A 21,561-nucleotide genomic window follows, 5' to 3' on the forward strand; every position below is an offset into this window, starting at 1 on the left:
TGTAGGCTGCGAGGTTTGCCCAGACAATAAGGGGGGAGCGATCTGTCCTGAAAAAAAGGTCGTCTGCTTTATCTCCTCGGACTCTAATTACTGAATTACTTACCGCATGACTGATTAGCCCAAGCTCCTGGGTTTTTCTTTTTCTTTTTTTTTTTTTTTTCCCGAGAAAGCAATTTGAAACTCTGATCTGTGCCTATGCTTTTTTAATTATTTTTAAAAAGCGCTGATTTAAGGCGGGGGAGACAGGGACAGACACCCCCCTCCCCGAAATGCTATCCCTGGGAAAATTTACTTCGTTTGAGAGCACGCTGTCCTTCCTCCACTCCCACAAAATGTTTTGATAACCGGTTTATCAGATCAGTGATTCCCCCCTCCCGTTCCTCCTCCTCTTCCTCCCCCCCCCCCCCCCCCCCCCCCCCCCCCCCCGCTTCCCTTCAAGTTACTTCAAGAAATCAGATCTGTCAGGACGGGCGAAAAAAATGCCACTTCCCAACTAACAGGCGGAATCCAGCCCAGATTTTCAGTCCTTTCTTCTTCTTTTTTTCCTTCCTCCCTTTCACTAATTTATCCCGATGTTAGCACATTCTGTCTTGTAACACCCAGGCGCCTGTAGGTTTGTTTCATGGGATCATTACTTACTGATCAGGATGGCTCCCAGGTCCGGGGCTGAAGACGGAGTGTGAAGTTGGGGAAACATTTTTTTTTTTTTAATTACTGTGATGATTATTACGTCTCGGTGCTTATTCAGGAAAAGCAAACAAACAAAAATCTGGTCCTTGATGCTTCAGTTCTGAATATGAAATATTACCTGCCATCTGGTAAAGTTGTGAGGCTCAGCATTTTTTTTTTATTATTATTTTTTTTTTAAGCAAGGAGGAAAAAAACCTAAACAAACAAAAAAAGGACTTCTGATCCGTGTGCCAAAGTAGGGGGAGATATGTTATTGACCGATTTGTACTGGCTGAGATGATACTTGCTTCCTACTTCTTGATCACTTGCTCTTTAAGTAAAATGAGGCACAGAGTTGTTGCTGAGACGTGTGGGAACAGCATTTTGATTTGCTGGTTTAATTAAAAAATGATAAAGGATTAAAGGTAAGCATTATGCATATATATGTATCAGTATTTCGACAGTCGTCTGTAAAAGGGAGAGATCCCTTTAAAAATCGTTTTAACTAAGCTTTGTCAAACACACACTCATTTGCGGTCACTGAGGCCACCTTGGTGCAGATCACTTAAAGTGTATGTCTTAATCAGTTTCCTGTACAGTCAGTAATACTATATTTAACAGACCTAACAATTGTGTGACCTATGAGTACATTATAACTGCTTTTAGAACTGTTATCTTGAGAATTTTTTTTTAAAGAAAAAAGACCTTTTTATTTCTTTTCTAATTCTTTTTTTTAACCTATGGAGTTTAATATTTTCCAGTAAACATTTGTGTTTGTAGGTTGTTGGTTTTTAACAGAAGCTGTATTGTGGCAAGGAAAATGAGGTTTCCCACTTCCTTTAGCACTCCCTCTCCCCCCCCCCCAAGAGATTAAGTGGAAGGAGGGTAAAAGATAGGAGAGTCACAAAACTTCAAGGGTCTGGTTTAAAGCCACAAAATCCATGGAATGCAGTGGAGAGTGAATCTGTGTCCTTCCTTTTCTCCCTTTCGTGCCTAGGTGGTCGTCCAAGAGGTTAGATTACAACATGTGCTCCAACAGCTAGGCACCACTTCTAAGACTGTATTTCCTGAGCTTTATGGATTTAAATCATGTAGTTAATTTTTTCTTTCTTTCTTTTTTTTTTTTTTTTGTGAACATGACTTTTTGACAGATTGTGGATGTTGGTGTAGAACTAGATTAAAGATGCTCACTGTAAAAGCATCACGGCCGTTGCCTCCGGTTTAACAAACTTAAGAAAAACCCGTGGCAACGGTGAATGATTTTGCTCCCCCTACCTTGCCCCCTTTTTATTAGTCGTATTATGTTCTGGTAACACCCAGACAAGAAATATTTGACTTTTCCCCTCACAGGACAAGGTGGACGTGGACTGCGGGTTGTGAACCTAGACACACCTGGGGGAGGAAGACAAGAAGAGTTGAACTTAAGAGAGCCCAACGGAGATAAACGAATGTCCCCACATCTCCAAAGGAAAGTTCATCGGATTTTTACTCTAGAGATCTCGTCTTCAGGATGTCATTGAACACTTCCACTGCAGGAAAAGGTGTGGATCCAAACGCGGTTGACACTTATGACAGTGGCGATGACTGGGAAATCGGTGTTGGGAATTTAATAATCGATTTGGACGCCGATTTGGAGAAGGACAGACAGAAATTTGAGATGAATAATTCTACTAATACCACCAGCAGCAGCAACACCAGCTCCAAGGATTGCGGGGGTCTGGCTTCCAGTGGGGCTAATGCTACCTCAGCCTTAGCTGATGGCCTAAAATTCGCTTCTGTTCAGCCCTCTGCTCCCCAGGGGAATTCCTCTCACAAAGAGACTAGCAAATCAAAAGTGAAAAGGAGTAAAACTTCCAAGGATGCTAATAAATCTCTGCCTTCTGCTGCCTTGTATGGGATTCCTGAGATCAGCAGTGCTGGCAAGAGGCAGGAAGTCCAAGGGCGCCCTGGAGAGGCAACTGGCATGAATTCAGCACTGGGTCAAAGCGTGAGCAGTAACCCAAACGGCAATAATAACACCACCAGCAACACCACCACCATTGCCTCTTGTGGGAAAAACAAAGAGGAGAAACCAGGTAAAGCCCCGGGCAGCAGAGGCTCCAAGCGGGATAAGGATGCGGGAAAATCCAGGAAGGACAAGCAGCATGACCTCCAGCAGGGCCACCCCAATGGCAGCGGGGGTGGCGGCAGCCAAGCTCCCCCTGGGCACCTCTATGGCTTCGGGGCCAAGGGAGGTGGCGGTGGAAGCAGCAGCCCCTTCCACTGCACCTCCTCTGCTGTGGGGGAGGTGAGCAAAAGTACCCCGGATTCAGGGTTAATGGGGAACTCTATTTTGGTAAAGAAGGAAGAGGAGGAGGAGGAGAGCCACAGGCGAATCAAGAAATTGAAAACAGAAAAGGTAGGACAAAGCTCCTCTCCACCTCTTCTCTTCTGTGTCTCCCTGTGTCTGTAATAAATGTTCCACAACTGTGTGTTTGGCTCCTGCGTCCTCCTCTCTGCTATGTGTTTGTGACATCTATCTGTTCTTCCTCTTTCTCTTAAAAAAGCCAAACCAAACCAAAACAACCCTGAGACCTCTTCCCTAGAGAGAAGACACCATGTTTTGAGTGCGCTGCTCTGCCTTTGATTTCCCCTCCCTGTCCCCAGCCCTGGAGAACGTTCCTGTTTTGTCTGTTCCTTTTGGTCACACTCACCCAGAAGGAGGAACCCCGAGATGACCCTGACTGAGCCATCGCTGGTTTTAGCAGGGAGCAGCAGTGTTGGTACCAGTGGGATGGCACGTGCTTGCAGGCTGGAGGTCTGTGCGTTTGCCTAGGGGGGTGCATAGCTCAGGCTCCAGGCGCCCTGTGCTGACACTGTTCCACAACCCCGGTGGGCATTCACGGCCATTCCTCTCCCGAAGTCTGAAGGGACCCCTCTCCCTTCCTCTCCTCTGACCCGCTGTCTGGAGTCGAGATTGCACTGGGGGGGGGGAAACAGGAGGCATCGGCAGAGACCTGGGCTCCGCTGTTGCGCTTTGTGGAGAGACGCGGGATGCTTTTCATAGTGGGGGCTCCTGCCCAGAGGCCCCCAGAAGCTGGTGTGGGTGGAGGAGAGGGAGGAAGGAGCCGGCAGACAGGCGGTGCCTCCCCTCTTCCTGGAAGGAGGAGGCTGGGAGGAGGGGAGTGCACCTTGTGCTGAGATGTGTGTGTCTAAAACAGCTTGTGGAACAGAGGGGAGCGGTTTGTCTCCTTCCTGGGAGAGCTCTCCTGTCTGAGCCCCGCTGCTCTTGGATGTGAACTGCTCGTTTGTTGAGTGGTTGAAATGTATGAAAGAAATCAGATGGGGGGAGCGGGGGGATGGGGTGTTTTTCCTCCTTTCCATTACCTTACGAAGGATGTTTTCTGTAAGAATAGATGGCCACGACTCTACACTTCGGGAAGGGCAGGGGCAGAGCTTGGCTTTTGTTAACCACTGGTTCAAGGAGGTTCTGGTGTCGGCGGGAATTGTTCTGTCCGTAGGGCAGAAGGCATCTTCTGGGGGACCTGGGGGCAAGCGTTGGCCCAGGATTACGAGTCCGATGAATTCTACAGGTTGTTAAAGATAAGCTGGTCTGCCTGAAAAAAATAAACCAACACCCCCTGAATGAACAATCTTAGGGTGTTAGATTGTGGCTTTATTGTCAGCTGTTGGTGTTAAATTACCTGATTTTACAGCTTCCCTGAGCGCATGTTCAGAGATGGGAAAACTTTCGGGTCGGTGTTAACTGTACAGTCTGCAAGTGTCTGGGAGGGCTGAAGGTCTCAGGGAAAAGTTATGTCTTTTTACGCCCCATTAGTGGCTGTTCTGTATTTCGGTCATGTTGAAGTTTTTGTAATCATATTTGACTGGAGGATTAGATTTGTGTGTTTGTGACATCAGATATTTGTTAAAACTGGAAGACAATTTCAAAGGCTTCTGTTCAAGGCAAGGAACAAATTAAATTTCATATTGTACGCATAATATTGCTTTTAAGGTAGCATATCTATGGATGAATTTGAATGAGCCTTGTGACCTTTTCTAAATGCAGATGAGAAAACCAGATTGCTGTAATTCATGTGTATATGTTTGGGCTTTGATTTATGGAAGTTCTGTTCCCGGCGGAAAGGTGTCCTAAAATCTCACAGTCTCTTTATTAACTTAGTACAGTAGGCATTTACTTCTGTTGCCAATAGTCCTCAAATTGCAGTTCTCTAATCTGTTTTAACTATCTAGATAAATTGCCCTAATCCGGTCTTCACAATGGCTGTGGTTAAAGAGTCAGAACCATTTGATTGGATTCAGTGGCTGCCTGGAATGTGGGAGGTACTGCCCTTTTGCAACCCCCTTAGCCTTTTAATCTCTCAGCCAAATGTTCACATTCAACAATTTTGTTTAGCTGGCAATCTGAACATTTCAGTATCTCAAAGGCTGCTGTCATGGCAACAGAGATTAGAGGGTGGTGTGGTTTCTTCCGTTTTTGTGTTCTTTTCACTCTCTAGTCACACAGGAAATTGTATGAAGAATCCATATACATGGGAGTAATGTGACGTGCAGTGTACATTGGATGGCATGCAAATTCAGAGCAAACATGTATGGAGCGGCTCAGAGCCAGTGGTACACTTCGTGTTGTAGTTGTTGCTCCAGGAGGAGGTTTGGAGCTTGCATTTCCAGTAGCAGCCACTGACTGCTTTTGGAACACACCGACTTTAATACAGGCTTCGCACATTAGAGTCGTGCAGCGTTGGCCATTGTCTGGGACAATGGTGTGCTTGCTTGCTGTCTTAAATAACATCCCTTAGTGTTTCTCTTCCCAAAGAATGTTCACTTCTAGACGTACAATAATAATAAAGCTCTTTAAGCCCAGCCTGTGGCACTGTTAGCGAAACTTAAGTGTTCTGGCTTTCTTACCAAATGTTTAATAATAATTAGAAATCTATATATATTTTAAGGGTTTTAGATTCCTTAAGTGTTCTCGCTTTGGCTGCTTATACACTAGAACATGTATGCTGTACATGCACAAAGCACCTTGTGTCTATAGATAAATATGTAATTTTCAAGCCTGCATGTTAAAATCAATTTCCAGTTATCTTAGTGTTGTGAAAGACGTCTCATGAATTTGGATGTTTCCTCTTAGATACAAAGGAGTTCATGCCTGCCGATTCAAAATCTATAGGTTTCTGTAAGTGGTGTGGTATATAATACTGCATTTGTTTACTATTTGTGAAAAACTTGGAGCAGATTCCCAGGAGTTGTAGTTACTATTCAGCTTTCACAGCATGCTTCAGTGTCTATTTTTGGTCTATTTATTCTGTTTCCTTGCTGCAGAAAGTCATGTAGAACATGATAAATTGGATCTTATGAAGCCTAATTAAATCAATGACTGTGTTCTGCTGGCTCTTTTATGCGGAAACCGCAAGTACGTTGTAAAAGTTGCCACTCCCCTAATATGTGGATAAAGTCAAAGTATGCTGTAATTCTAAGATGTTTGAGCTATATTTGTGCAGCCCATTTTGTGGTTAAGCCACCAGTGACATGTCTGAATAAGTAGCTTTGACAGGTAGGCTAACCACTGCTAAGATTTTTGGTGTTAAAACCTGTCTCCATTTTCCATTTCTCATCCATACTGTTTTTAGCACAGTTACTGACTGATTGTCAGCATGAACTCTTCATCTGTTTCAGCCAAGTTTTTTGTATTTTTAACAGCTGTTACACTGAAGAGTGGTCAGTGTCTACAAGAATTTGCTTTGTGTGTGTTGCAGGGAGATTTGGGGATTCAAACACTCAGAATTTGAGATACGGGAAAATTCTATCTGGCATGTGAAAATCAGTATGTTTACGTCACAATAGTACAGAAGATACAAAGCCATAATCAGAGGTGTCTAGTTGCAGGTTTTTAAATGAATCAGTCTAGTGATACTCCAGGATTGAGTTTTTCTCTTGTATTAGCTTATTGCTTCTCATTAAGACTGCATTTCACATCTGAAAGTTGTCTTCGGCAAATTAACATGTTGGCTGGTATTGTTTATTTTATCTTCACTGTTTTGTTTTTTTTAATAGCGGGATTGAGAGTGTTTTACACTTCATCAGGAAACCGTGTGCATTTTACCTATTGATGTAAATCATTTAAGTACATGCTTTGATTGATGATGTTATGGAGATATGCTTTTCATGTACTTTTCTTGCCGGCCTTGTGTGTAGTTTATTCACTGTGAAATAAAAGGGCAGGGAGGTCACTCGCTGTAATTAAAGAACAAAGTCTATTGTTGTTTGACAGCAAACTGTTTTGAAAGCTACATAGGGGATTTAGCTGTTAAAAACATTGATAACTATGGGTGTCTAACAATAAGCACAGCTCAAGGTTCTTAAAGTTCTGTAGTGCTGTCTAGTAGTGTGACGGTGCTTTTTGAGCTGGGTGAAGAGGTGTTGCCCTTTGGCCGAGGAAAGCTTTCTGTGTGAACCTGCTGACCTCTGCCAATATGTATGACCAGATCTGCTGTTCAATTCCTGTGCAGAGCAAGAGTTAGCGTAGCACAATGGAGGCTGGTCTAGAACATTTATAAAATAAAGTAGGGACGCTGATAACCTTACTTGGAACTACTGGAAAAATGTTTCACTTTCGGCATTGGTAATTTTACAATTTTAATAACTTCATAAATACCCAGTAAAAAGGAAGGGATTGATTGTCCAGATGTCATGAGGTTAACCATGTTCTCCATGTTAGAGGGCTTTCCTGCAAGACTGTTTTAATTATAGCTATATAAAGACTTGTTTTTCCAAAGTAGCATTTTATAGTCCAATAAATGAAATGTATGTTAAAAGTGCTAAGCAAAATCTCCTGTAAGCATAGAGGTGTTCAATAACCAGATTCAAGTAACGTGGAAAGTACCATCTGTTCCTAGTTTTCAGCATAAACCCAGGAATTGAATAGCTGAGATTTGATCATATTTTTCCGACTTTCTATTATTATTATTGTTATTATTATTACTACTACTACGACTACGACTACTACTACTACTTCACCTGGCACTTTATAGAAGCTTTCTGAGATGCAGTAATACAGGAGAGACTGTGAAAACACATGTTCGTACATACAGTTAACCAGTTCCACTTTCATTTAAAGAGATTTCCAGAAGCTCAGTCATTGAAGAATTTATAATAGTGAATCACCTCCTGCAGGCAAACACAATAAGGGTCAGTTCTTCAAAGGTCTGACTATTTAGGTAGAACCTGAATTATTCTGTCAACTTTTCCCTACGAGGTAAAAGGAAGGGGGGGCAGGGGCTCTCAAAGGATAACTTTAGCAAGCTCTTATCAGTCACCTAATTGCATATGATAAAACCATTGACTAAAATTTTCCATGCAGAGACTTTTCAGCTCTTCAGAGAAGTGTTCTAGAATTGTTGATAGGGGGAAAATTACTCTTTTAAAGATAACTTAAGTTCTGAACTGTGAGGCAGTGAGATTCTTGGCTGCAGCCTACGAGCCCTGGATAAAACGCCATCCGGCCTTTGTTTGAGGTCTTTTACTGAAGCTAATGACTGGTCTTGTGCCGCCCTGAGATAAATGACATTATCTCTGAGTGGTCTGACAGGAAACAGACATGTTAATGGTGAAACTGCGGGGAGGATCTGCTGTAGCTCTTGACAAAAGAGTAAAGCTTGGACCCCTGGTTGTGATCATTAACACATAATGCATTCCAGCTTCTTCTACTAGGGCCTCGATAATTGGAAAGCTATTTTATCGACAACAACGTAAATCATAAATTTGAAATGTGCAGTTTTTCTTGCATGCTAAAACTCGTGCTCCCCCCCACCCCCCCAAGAAATGAATGATCTAGTTTTTAAAAGGTGTCATCTGTAGGCTCTGTAGTACAAATGTTTGTGGGAGATTCAGTGGCCTGCTTTCTGTTAATTGGATACATGCTTTGCATTGCTGAATGCAGGTTCCCCTTTATTTGCTCTGTGTTATCCATGCGATTTGCATTTGTGAAAGCAGGCTAAAAGAGTAAAAAAAAAAAATAATCTGTGTTTCTCCACATCTTATGTGTTGTTACTGGTACATGTGGTATTGAGCACATTTTACAAGCATCATCAGGAATATGGTCTCAGAAGTACTAACATTTCTGCTATCAGAAACACCAACTTCTGTTCTGGATAAAGACATACATACTTTGGATTTCCATCACCCACCCTTGACAAAACGTAAGATTACTTCCACAGCTACTTAGGCATCTTTGTGTCCTTGCCACATGTTCTGTATTTCTCAGATACAGTATTCACTTTTTGAATGGCATGCCAGCTACATGTTCCAGATTTGTTCCATGGTATACAGTTGGGATTGCTGAATATAACCCAAGTTTTAAAGTCTGCCTTGCTCTGAGCTAAGATACTTTGTACGATGATCCAACAACCAGGTTATTCTTTATGTAATATGCTTAGCACTGTACCAGCTTTATATTGTACTTATATAATGTTCTAACATACATGGTGATATGTCACTGTGTTTCCTGAAAGGCTAGAGAGATTATATGACTTCTTAACAGTGCTTTATTTCTTACAGCAGAAATACATTCTCCCATGAGTCCTCAGACAGGGTCACACCTGTGGATCTGTGGATGCAGTGACTTCAGTTGAAGGGCTGGCCATGCTTTTGATAAAAACTAGTGTTTGTTTTTAGTGTGTTTACATGTCAAGGAGTTATTTTTATTTCTTAATAATAATCACAGAAAAGGTATTGATTGTTTTAAAAATGTTGGTCTGTATGTAATATTCTGTGTTGGGTGAAAGACAGTGAAACAGTGTTCCCTGAAAATTTCTGATGATGACAAAATAACAAAAAGTAAATAGCTTTTTAAAATTTAGAAAAGTTTGTTTTTTGTTTTTTTTTTTTTTCCAATTTGATGAACTTTTTTGTCGTCTTCTCTTTTTTGCACCAGAGTGTTTCTGCCCAGTGGAACTCTTTTGTGGTGGAGCATTATGCTAAAGTGAATAATAATACAAGCTATCATTTTTTAATTTGCTTAAAAATATGTTCGAAATGACATAATTTTAATAAAGATAATTACCAGTTTTCATAGCAGGACTTGAGGGTTTTTCTTAAAATGAGATTTTAAATCACAAGATTTTGTTTTATTATTTATTACATTCTTGAATTAAAACCACAATTTACTGCAGGCTATGAGTAGCCATTTCAGCAAATATGAAGATCAGACTATGACTTTTGGTTGTGCTGTAGCCAGGGTTTCAGTAAGCACACTCTATTGCATTTTCTCTTTTAATTCTGTCTAAATGGTCTTGGCAATTGGAACAAAGCCTTTACATTTGAATGAAAGGTTGTAAAACTGTTCAGAGTGACTTGACTGACAAGCAAGTTCTTTGTTGTTTCTCCACCCCCCCTTTTTTGAAAAAGCTGAGAGAAAATTCGAGGGGGTGGGAATAGGTAGTTTCCTCTGATGCCCCTTTTTGCGTGTACATGTATACATACATAATATATATGCTTATATATAAGATTACTTGATTAAACAACTTAAGTGACCACGTAGTGTAAGTTGCATGCAATAAAATAGGATTGGTGACTGTATGTGTAGGTTTTCCAGCTCTAGGGTAGCTATGGTGTTTAAATTTTCTGAACTCTTAAGCCAACAGTGGAAGTGAAAAAGTTGCGTTGTAGTGGCAGATGTTTATAATATGTCTGCTTTTCCTGTAAGTTGGCAAATACTGCAGCATCTCAAAACGAAGGGATCAAGTTTTCTAGCATCCAACTGTAATGTCCACTGAGGCTATTCAGATCAAAGCCATTGGTAATTAAATGTGAATGCTCTTTGTTTCAATAATTCTGAAGTGAAGACGTGCTACGTTGAATTGTATGTCTTTTATGTAAGTCTTCCTCAACCATTTTGACTTGGCAATTTTCAGAAAAAAATATCAAACATTTTGTTCCCTTATCTTCTCCCATCTTCTTCTCCCAGTCTTTGAGTCTTCCTAGCCTAAATCTCATTCTTGGGCACAAACCCAGCTTGGCGGAGGTGTTTCTGTCTCCTGAGAATCTCCACCAAACAATAACGTAAGAAAAATGTCCTCATGGGGGTGTTTGAAGCATGTGCCAATAGTGGCATGTGAATGCAGTTTTTGCAGTCAAAAGAGCAAACTAAAATGTATTGATTGTGGTTATGTGGTGTTTTCAAAACACTGGTATTCTAGTTGTTGAATTGTCTTGTCATGTTAACCAAGGAGCAGATGGCATTATGCCACAGAAGTGTATTTTTACTTAAAGGAACTTTAGAGGTTTTGATGTGTTTTCTTTTCCTCTTATTTCCCTGATGGCTTCTTTTTATTGAAGAGTAACATGAGGAGACCTGGTAGCAATTTTATTGCTTTCCCATAACAGTTTGAAATAATAGCTTGGTCTTTGGTTGCCAGTCAAGTTTCTACCAGTCAGCTTGATTCTGTTTTTTATCATGTGGCAGTGGAATATAAGAAGTACATGTTTGTAGTTTGCCCTCAGAAACTGGCTCTTTTTTTTCATGCCTCAATTAGCAACAGAAGACTAAGCTCCAATTGGTCACACTTTTGTAAACTCCTAGAGCTCGCTTTCTTCATTCTGATAAAAGAAAGCACCAAGTTTAGGCTTGGTTTCCCAGGAAATTTTGAGGCACATCTGGCCTCTTTAACTGTGTGTCGTAGACAGTTTGATTTTGCACACGTTTAGCAATTTGCATTAGCCATTGAATTAGTTCAGGGATTTTGTTAAGTCCACCCCTATGCCCCCCAACATAAATTCCTACTCAACACTCAAATTCCTACACTACTCAAATTCCACCTTACTGATGAATTTCAGTGATGCTGTGCTGAACCATGGTAGAAATACGTCTGTCACAGGAGTGGTACCATAGGTATCTGTTACATAAGCATAACTTTTGTAGTTTTCACAGCTTTCCTCAAACAGTAAGAAGAGTGGAAAGCAACTTGTAATCTCCTTTCTCATAGTGCGTAGGGCCAGACCAAATTATTTTTGGATTTCCTGTCACCTCCTTGGCTGATTTCTGTGGATGGCTTATGTTAAAAGCAACAATAATGTTTGAATTGGAAGGGTTTGGTCTTTGGGTTTTCATTCTTCGTGGAGAACTGTTTATTTGTGTGTGGTTCGCCACACTACATGGATAGTACTATCAAATCTGTGCTTTATTATAGGCTTATAGCAGTGGAGTAATGGCAGTAGTTGCATGTTTCGGGGTTTTATGTTCTTGCCAATTCTTCCTTTTTGAAGGAGGGAAATGAAAGTAGATCTGTATCTCTGCGGCAAAAGGTAATAGAAGCAAATACAATTAGAAATGGACCTCATTACCCAGTTGAACTTTGTTTTGCAGCTAGGAGTTTTAAATCTGATTTAGTAAATGTCCGGGGAGTTGTTTAGTTAGCTGGCACTGATGATAAGAATCTAATATTCCAGGAGTATTTTTCTGGATATATTGAAGATATTTGACATAAAGTTTTACTGGTTAATTTTTGCACTGGGCTTAATCTTAGGCAGTGTATGTTGAATTGCACTGGAGTTCTGGAATTTGAAGGAAAAATACTGCTGCAGTTTGAGAACAATGAAGGTGGTTGTTCCACGCCCAGTGTTACTAAAAAACTAAATTAATGTTTTTACCCACTTCAGCTAGTAGTAAGGTGCAGTATCATGTGATAGTGTTACTAGTTGCTGTTTAAGGACAGGATTGTACATGTGTGTGTATGTATGTATATCAATATATATACTTACATATGGAGGAGGTGGATACGTATATATGTATATGTGTGTGTGTGTATATATAGATATATAAAAAAAAGAGCTGCTACTGTTTTATAAATACAGCAACTGAGTTTTGGCTAATAGTCTATATTTACATTTCATATCCAGATCCTTTAACAATCTTTCCTATGATGCTGCACCAGATGCCAAACATTGAAGGAGAAAGCTAGCAGCTGTTTCCATTACAGCATTGGTACACTAGCCTCTACACTTTATTTTCATTTTTATATTCCCCTCCAACCCTTCCTAATCACCCTCTAAAAAGGATTTTTTCCCTCTTGGCTCCGATATATCTGTCTGCTGGGTTCTGTGTTATTTGTAGCTCTAAAAATATAAAATCTGTGTGATTTTTTTTTTTTCTCTTAAGAGCTGAATGCTTTGACTCTTGCTCACAGTGAGCAAGGGCTTACAGCCCTTTCTCAACTCAAGTAAGTAGTTAATTGCATTATGTCTGTGTAAGCCCTACTTGAGATGAGTCCAGGTTACAAAACAGGGCCCAGTATGACCAATTTGATTATTCTTGTAACAACTCGAACCACTGTTTGATTTATATTTTTTTTGCACACCACCTGAATAGTGTTTTGTTCATTTTTACTCTTTCCTTCACCATCTCTCTGAAAAATAATAGTTTCATGGCTGTATGCTGTTATTGCTGAGATATGACGGAAAACTGCATGCAGTACAGTGAAGCACATTCATTTTCATCTAGTACCCGTTTATTGCCTTGAGCACTGTAAATCTGTCAGCTCTTCACGATGCTTTCACCTCTTTCTTCATTTGCTCCAGCTTCTAGTTTGACAATGTTCCCCTGAGGCAGAATTCTAATCTGCTTCCAATTAGCTGCAAAATGTGACTCAAATTTCCACATTATGGCTGCTGTTTTACTTGCATGCACACATCTAGAAACAAATTAATACTCGTGAATATTTATTTTTGAGCCTTCAGATTTACTCTGGAAGGAAACATTGCCAACTATTTTCAAACTATTTCCAAGATTTACATTTTTCCTCAAACTGGAATATTTATTATAGGTTTAAAATGCCTCTTACTGCTTAAATTTTAGAAAACCTTTACAGCTGGTCGGTAATTATTGAAGATACATTGCATATGGATATATTTGAAAAATGAACAATACTTATAATTAAGGTTAAAATTTGTTGTGATTGCTGTGCCAGTTCAGGATGTGAGGCACTTCTTTTCTGCAGGGCTAGCACAACATTTTTTTCTTTTAGCCTTTAACTAGTTTTTCAGGATGAACATACTTATCTGCCACCTGTCTGCCTGCCACCTATTATCTGCAACTCCAGAAGTTGTCATTTGGCTGGGGGGAGGGAGACAGAGACTTATTTGGTCTTTGGTGAGTCTCAATAGGTACAGCTAATTAAAATCTGTTTGTGTGTGCCCCTTTGTATGTGTCTGTACCTCTGTGTGCATGCATATGCATGAGTACACGGGTGTACCTTTAAAATATTTTATATAATTTGAGTTTTCAGGATTCTCCTATAGTGTTCATATTCCTATGAGCAGTTGCAGTAGCAATATGGCCTTTACTGTTGTATTCATGGGGGAAGAAGTGAAATTTTGAGTGGAATGTGTGGAAATCTAGACTAAAACACTGTGGAGAGGAGTGGAATCTAAACCCAAGTGGGAGTCTGAACTTCAGTCCTTGTTCAGGCAAAAGGGGCTCCATGACAGTTCTGCTTTATTGCCTGTCCACCTCAATGCCTTATGTCTGTAGTTGCCTATATGGAGAAACACAGTGTACTTAATTCAAATATACTAGTAGCTAAATTTATAGGTGCAAATCTTCAGTGGAGCTTAGCACTCTGCAGCTTGGCAGATTGATGTCAGCAGCCGTAATAGACTTTAAATAGGCTTGCAGAATTTCATTGAAAGTATATTGCTGAAGTTGATATTGCTAAGTGCCTGTCATTTCTAAATGAGATTTACACCTGTAAATTGAGCTTTTCATTTACAATAATTCACTTATTTATAGACAATTTAAAAAAAATATTTCATTGTCTTTACCATCCCACATTGAGGTGGTAGCCTGCTAGACCCATGTTGTATGTATAAACATCTGAATGAAGGCAAACACACACATGCTGTGTTTTGGTTCATAGTCCCTGAGAACTTATTTTCCACCAAGAACAAAAATGTAAAAATAGAGCTAAAGGAAAATGACCTTGATGTTACTTTGTTTTCTCTTGGGTCATGAGTGACTTTTTAACTGCAGAGATGAGAAACCTAACATGTTATTTATTTCTCTAAAAGTTTTGCTGACTCTAGTAGACTCCTGTGATTCACGACATTGTTTTATAAGGAAACAATATTTGCAAACATTGTGAAATGCTGCAGCGGCACGACTTTTTTTTTTTTCTCATACAACGTCCAAGTCTTTGAGGTTCAGCTCTGTAACCACAGTGAACTGCAGTTGTTGTGATTGCCAGTTGTTGAGAAAAAAAGTACACAGACAGTTAAAACTGGAGTGAAAAGTATCTATTTGTAGCTTACAATAACTGACTTAAAGACATCCAAAGTGTTTAACCAGGCCAGCACTTACAAAACCACCCCCACACATCCACACGTATGGGTACACACACACACACACATGCAACCACACATTATTAATTTCTCAGGCAAAAGCCACAGTGCTTCAGAGAAGCATTAAATGCTTTTGTTGATAGCTTATAGTTTTATAAACTCTAAATGAGCTTATTGCCTTTTAACCAGCACTAAATAATAGAAGAACCTATGAGCCTCCACATTGGACAGCAGCCAAGCAGCCAAAGAAAGGGGAAGGAAAAAAAAAAAAGAACTGAATGGTTTAATTGTGGAGCAAATCATTTGTTTACAGATTAAGACCTATTTGGTAGCCAAATCCTATGGACAAGGAGGTGAAAGAATGAGGCGCTAAGGTACAGGAAATGAGCTTTATATTTTGTCACTAAGTCCTGCTATTTTTGCCTCCTAAAGCAGAGGAGGCAAGGAAAAAATGAATTGTTTAACAGCAAAGACTGCTGAGCAAAGTGCACATATTAAGTACGAACAAAAGGGTGGGAGAAGGGAAGTGTTGGTGTGCTTTACATGCTGACAGGAACCTGACAACTGGAGCTGCTTCCAGCTAAGGAGCACCAGCCGGTGGCAAGAAGAGCTGCCCTATTTTGTTTTCTGTCTGAATGGTGTGGGGGAGGAATGCCTCTGTTAATGTGAGCAAACATAATACGTTTTCTTGAACCTCTCTCCCTGAAATGCAGTTTGGCTTGCTCACAAGACCTTTTTTCCCCCTCTTTTTTTCCTCTCTCTTTTTCTGCTCTCTCCTTTTTAAGAGCAAGTTTTTTAAATGGGCCTTTGTTTCAGTATCATAATTAATTAGTTGACAGTTCAAATGGTTCAGAAGTGCTTGTGGTTCCTGCTTTATTGTTGTACAACATTTTTTTAAAGACCTACTTACTGGTGGCCTGTAAATTTGAAGATACCATTTTCATGAGTCATTGGTTTAAAGATCAAAGTCAAGAAGCATTATAGCAAAAGTGGAGTAACCTCTACGGTAAAGGTTGTTTAAGCGTCTTCATTTGAACCTCCTCTTTTTCAGTAATTTACAGCCTTTCAAAACTGCTACCTTTTAAGTTGAATTTTCTGTGACTTCTTTACTGTAATTTCCCCACCATCACGACTGTGAAAATTAATTTACAAAGTCTGAATAGGGAAGATGTGTATTAGGGGAAAGAAATGTCATGGGAAAGAAAACACTTTATTTATACAGGACATCCCTGCTGCCAGTAGCTTGGTAGGCAAAACCTTCTTGGAAAATGTGTTATGATTGTGTGAAAATTGGCTTTGATTTGATCGGATTATGAACCTTCTGAAGAATATGTTTGACCTATGTAAAACCAGCTATAAATATGCCATTTTCCATCTTCAGTGGCCATAGTAACTTTGCATGAGAGAGGGAGTAGGCATAGGTGAGTTTGGCAAGTTGCGTCTGGTCATCTGAAGTCATTATAAAATATGCTTCTAGTTTGATACCCTTTCAATTATAATAAAATGGACATTGATGTTTTTATCCCTTTTACTAGTGGCAAGTTTATGTAAAGAAAAATCAAAAGATGCAGGAAAAAAAGAACTTGTCAGTTGCTCGTATTTGAAATCCAGTACAGGAATAAGGTTTTTAGTGTACACTGTATTGGATAGTTTCCATAAGGGGACAGGAAGGGAGTTAATGAGCTTCAGGTGTGGCCTTTTAAGTGCTTAGCAAAGCTATGTGTTGTTTCTTTTCATATTGTTGATTGAACTTTACTGACGATATATAAAATGTTACTCTCAGCTTATATATAAACAAACATAAAGAGCATTGCCAGTAGCCTGTGCTATTAAAAATATTACTCTCTCAAACTGTAGTCTACTAAGTAGTAACCGTAACAAAAGTATTCTTCATGGAGTGTTTTTTGCTTTATATTTAAGTTTCCACTGTATTTCCTTATCCAGAGAATGAGAGAGAGTACATGGTGAAGTGCATGTATCTGTATCCCCAAGTAACAGGCCACTTCAGCCACTGCATTTAGAGGTGGAATGTGGTTGCTTTGAAATGAACAGAAGTATTAGCACTAACATCTCTGCAAGGAGAATAGTGCCTTGAAAGTTATGTAAGAATTGGGTCTCTTATATGCAGTCTAATTACATGCATATCTGTGTACATTTATGTCTCTTTCGTCTTCTCCCTAGGCAGTGAAATGACTATTTCCATTGGACCATTAAACCAGTGTGTTATCTGATGTCATCTATTTGGTAAACTGAGCGTTGACATTGTATTTTAAGTGTTTGAAAGCAGTGTTCTAGGTGACCCTTAAAGAACTTTACATTATGTTCTGGTATTGTGATTTTGTTCACATTGTACTTTAGAACTTGTACAGTGTGACTGGCAGAGCTAAAAACCAGTCTGTAATAGGAAATTTGCAATAGGAAATGTTAAGGCATAGCCTCTGTGTGGTAGTATTTTTTTGTGTCTACTTACAAGTATATAATTTTATTATATAAATAATACATATTTATAAGCATCTGGTGCTTCTAACAGATACACGGATGGTCTTCACACTGCAGGTTAAAAATGATAGCATTGAAATAACAGGTGAAGTTTAATAAATTCTCAAGACAAAATTATTCTTTTTTTGCAGGTATGCGAGGCTTAACTACCAGTAGACAAATTCACTCCAGGCTAAGTCTTCAATTTTTGATCAATGTAGTGAAGTATGTAATAGAAAGTTAAGGGTTTTCTTTATCAGTAGTACCGTATCTGAATGCTTGAGAGACTTAATGAACTTCTCTATCTCCTTGGTAGGGTGAAAACTGATAATTAAGCAGTGTTGCCCTGAGTGTGGGTCTCAGTCAATTCAAAAGGAAATTTGCATTCTAAATCAACAATTTAAGACACAGAAATTATTTAATCTCGGCATTTTGGGAAATCTCATACAGGCTTAATTTGTTTTTGTTGTTGTTGTTGTTTTAGTAGTACTGGAAGCCAAGGGGCTGGTAAAATTCTGAGAAAAAGGAAGTTGCTGATATGATTTTAAGTCATTAAGATAAAAATAGCTCTGGATAATATTTATGGTGGCATAAGAGCTCCTCTTTCTTATAATTAAGTTTATCAACTTTTAATTCTTTCAAGAAAAGCCATGCAAATACAATACTACTTTCAGAATTGAGTGGGGGTTAATCAGGTTATCAGGTTTAACCTGCACTAACAAATTTTCAGTATCTTGGAGGAGACAAACCTTCAATACGTTTAAATTCAGAGGTCAGAGTACATTTTCCTCTGTCCTATTTGGCCTGCATTTGTATGGCCCATGGGTGTTTCTGATCTGATCTTGCATTTGTTGCACAAAGGAGTCACTGTATTTACTTACTTTTGTGAATAAGAACTGGCTCCATGGATGAGGAGTGTGACGTCTTTGTTGTTCATTCTCATACTTCCAGTATTTTCAGTGTTTTGACTTAGAGAAGGTCATCTGATGTGTAAACTGGAAGTCAGTATACCAGGTTTTCCAGGTAATTAGGCTAATTTGTTTTAGTCATTATGAAATTTGTAAAGCATTTGCTGAGAGACCAGGCTATGAGCGGGGAGGAAATATTAGTTACTTTGAGATTAATTGACTCCTCTTTTAAATTACAGCTTCATTTAAAAATAAACTCATAGCCCACTTTGGAGTTGAATTACTGCCTTCATTGGTTTGGGGTATGAGAGCAAAGCATCATTACAAGCCTTCTCAGTGGGGAAATGTAATTTCTTTGGTTTGGTTTAAGTCAGACTGCATTTAGAGGAACCACTACCTCCAAAACTAGCTCTTCTTGGAGCACTGTAGAAACTCTTTGATACCGTTACGGGTTTGCCACTGTGGAAGTGGGCTATGGTAAATGTTGTTTTCTTGATTTCCGGACACAAAAGGTCACATTTTTCCTCACTTCTCTCGCAAAAGGTTTTTCACAGCTCTCTTACAGAATCGTGTCTGCAGATGTCTTGGCTATACTGTAGTCTTTGCATCTGGATGTGTAGTGAAGTTGTATCTGTGAAACGGGTGTGAATGGAGCAGTGCCAGGACAAAACTGGTAGCTGACTGCCAGAGCATGCCTAAGCCTGCAGGTATCGGTGGAACAGTTTTGTTAGGTTTCTGAAAATGAAACTTGAGCTGTAATCCCATGTGGGGTTCTAATGGCATCTACTGAGAATACTGTCAATACTTATCGCTAATGAGTACTTTTTTATTTTTCCTCCTTATTTTCTACAAGGTGGGCCATTCACTAGCCTGCTTCTGTCAAGAAAAAAAGTCCAGGTGATCACAACAGTGTGCATTTTCTGACTCAGTGTCCAACTTTGCTGTGATGAAAGGTGAGGTTACACGGGCAATGTGGAGAGAAAGGCAGTGACATCCAGTATAGGTGAGGTGGGGCTGATGATTAGTAGCTGGGTTTGATAACCTCGCTTCAATTTAGCTCAGTTGCAGCTGTAAGAAGGGGTGTGACTCCAGCCTAAATGTATTGAGTTTATTTGGGCGTTTAGACTGGCATTTACAATCTCCGGGTTAAGCAGAGCAATTTATTTAAAAAAAAAAAAAAACAACCCCCCAAAAAACCCCCAAAAACAAAACCAAAAAAGAGAAATGAGCACTGAAAGTCTTTCAACTTTATTTATCACATTGCCTGCTTTCTTCATGAAGGCCATCAATACTTTATGTGTAATTCTTTCTCCTCATTTCCACAAGATGAGTGATTATTCTTACTTTTGCTTGCATTTGTGTGATACTAACTCCTTGCATTTTAATCTCACATCATAGTGCCTTTTTCATTTCTCCCCATGTTGTGCTGTATTCAGTGTTAGGAGAAAAGGTGGAACATAGGGAGAAAATTTTCCTCAAGACCCTCCTGTTCATTTGACAGATTGTGTATGTAGTCAAATCTCTGGTTCCCTGGTGCACTCTGTCAGTTTCCCCTGTTGTTTCTGTGGACTTATCAACTGGTTACCGAGGAGAGAAGAGTATTTCCAAATTAATAGGAAAATGTGTCGTGAAACCACAAAAATGTATAGAAGTCTCCAGGGTAACCTGTGTTATCTGGAACAACTCTGTCAGGGCTTTCCTTTTTAAAAAGCTTTCATTAACCTGAAGGGATGGCGCCTGTAGAAACCCGATTGCTGAAATCCTGTCTCCTTTGCTGTTCTGTCTTGGAAGTCTCCATCTAGCCCTCTTCTTCAGCAACACTGGAAACTTCTCGTCTGGCTGTCTGGTGGCCAGGTGCTCTGGAGGTAGCTAGGAAAAATATCACAGCCAGTGAGAAGGACAGGGTTTTCAGGCAGAGAATATCACAGATAGCAGGAAGGACAGGGTTTTCAGGCATAAGGGTAGGAGCCAGATCTGAGTCACTTCATATGAATGAAGCTTACTTAGATAAGATGAAAGTTCACCCTGCAGTTATTCAGGGGAAGCTCCTGGGGGGTGGCAGGGGGGAGGTTGAGCAACATCTGTCTTCTGGTCATGAGGAGGGATTTTTGGGTTTTTTTCCCCCCTGTTTCCACGCTTGCCGCCAGACTGGAAAACACGTTTTTTGGAGCTGGTGCAAGACAGGAACAGCCTTGTCTTTATGGCACTCTTGAGTGCTAAACAACCTTTGGGGCATCTTCCATTCATCCATTGATTGGCCAGTGCACCCGCTGAAATAGTTAATGGTAACCTATGGAAACAGGTAACCGTACTTGTGCAAGTGATGTAATTTCATAGATTCTGTGCTTATGTGGAAATCTGTGCTCTTCAGGGAGCCAGGTAGCGATGTGACTGTAGAAATGGCATGCTGTTGTTCTGCATTTAATGCATATTAACCAGCTTTCTATAAGCTATTCCATGATGAGGAAATAAAAAAGCACCTGTTTGGAAAGGAAGAGGAAGCATGAGAGTGTAAGCCCTCGGTGAAGAAAGGGCAGTCTCTTCACTGAGTCTCTGTGTTGCCCGCTTGAGGTTGTGACTCATGAATCTTGGCTTCGTTGTCCTTCTGTGGCCCTAGCCAGATATTGCGAGTGCTGCGTTTAATGCTGAAATGCAGCTTCTCAGTAACCAATATAAATCAATGAACGTTTTTTAAGAACTCGTTCCTCTTAGATGTGTTTTCACAGTGCAGAGAAGCCTATGGCAGTGACTAATTATCAAAGGGTTAGTTTTTCTTAAGTACTCCAGCATTCCCATATAGATACTTGTGCTTGTAGTAATTTGGATTTCAGGCTACTTTCATCTCAGCAAGAGGAGCCTAAGAATCCCAAGAGATGTGTATTGGCTGTTACAGTACTTGGGGGCTGAAAGAAAAGCACCATCCTTCCTGGTTACAGTTAACCTCTGGTTGAACTCAAGACGGCTTAAACTGGCACCAGCCCCATTTCTCTCTTCTGGAGCTTCCTTTTCCAAATTCGTACATACAGATATCGTGGGAGTTATCATGATGATGACTGATGCCATTCACAGGGCAGTGGAGGGCTAGCTTGAATGACCTGGCCTGGGCAATGTGCTTTAGGTAGTTGTAGAAAGAGGCAAAGATATTTAATGTATGAGGCAAACGAGCACAGTA

At 40.0% G+C, this 21,561-nt stretch overlaps 1 protein-coding gene across 1 annotated transcript in view; it reads left to right on the plus strand.

The window, feature by feature from the left end:
- The first annotated feature begins 2,179 nt into the window (after window positions 1–2,179).
- Window positions 2,180–21,561, plus strand: part of ZNF608 (zinc finger protein 608) — an 81,213-nt gene continuing 61,831 nt past the window's right edge. Inside the window, exon 1 of the mRNA XM_010561682.1 lies at window positions 2,180–3,067. Within this exon, the coding sequence (XP_010559984.1) occupies window positions 2,180–3,067 (888 nt within the window). The remainder of the gene's footprint in view (window positions 3,068–21,561) is intronic.

This window comes from Haliaeetus leucocephalus, unplaced genomic scaffold (assembly GCF_000737465.1).
Source record: "Haliaeetus leucocephalus isolate CR32 unplaced genomic scaffold, Haliaeetus_leucocephalus-4.0 Scaffold150, whole genome shotgun sequence".
Lineage (NCBI taxonomy): Eukaryota > Metazoa > Chordata > Aves > Accipitriformes > Accipitridae > Haliaeetus > Haliaeetus leucocephalus.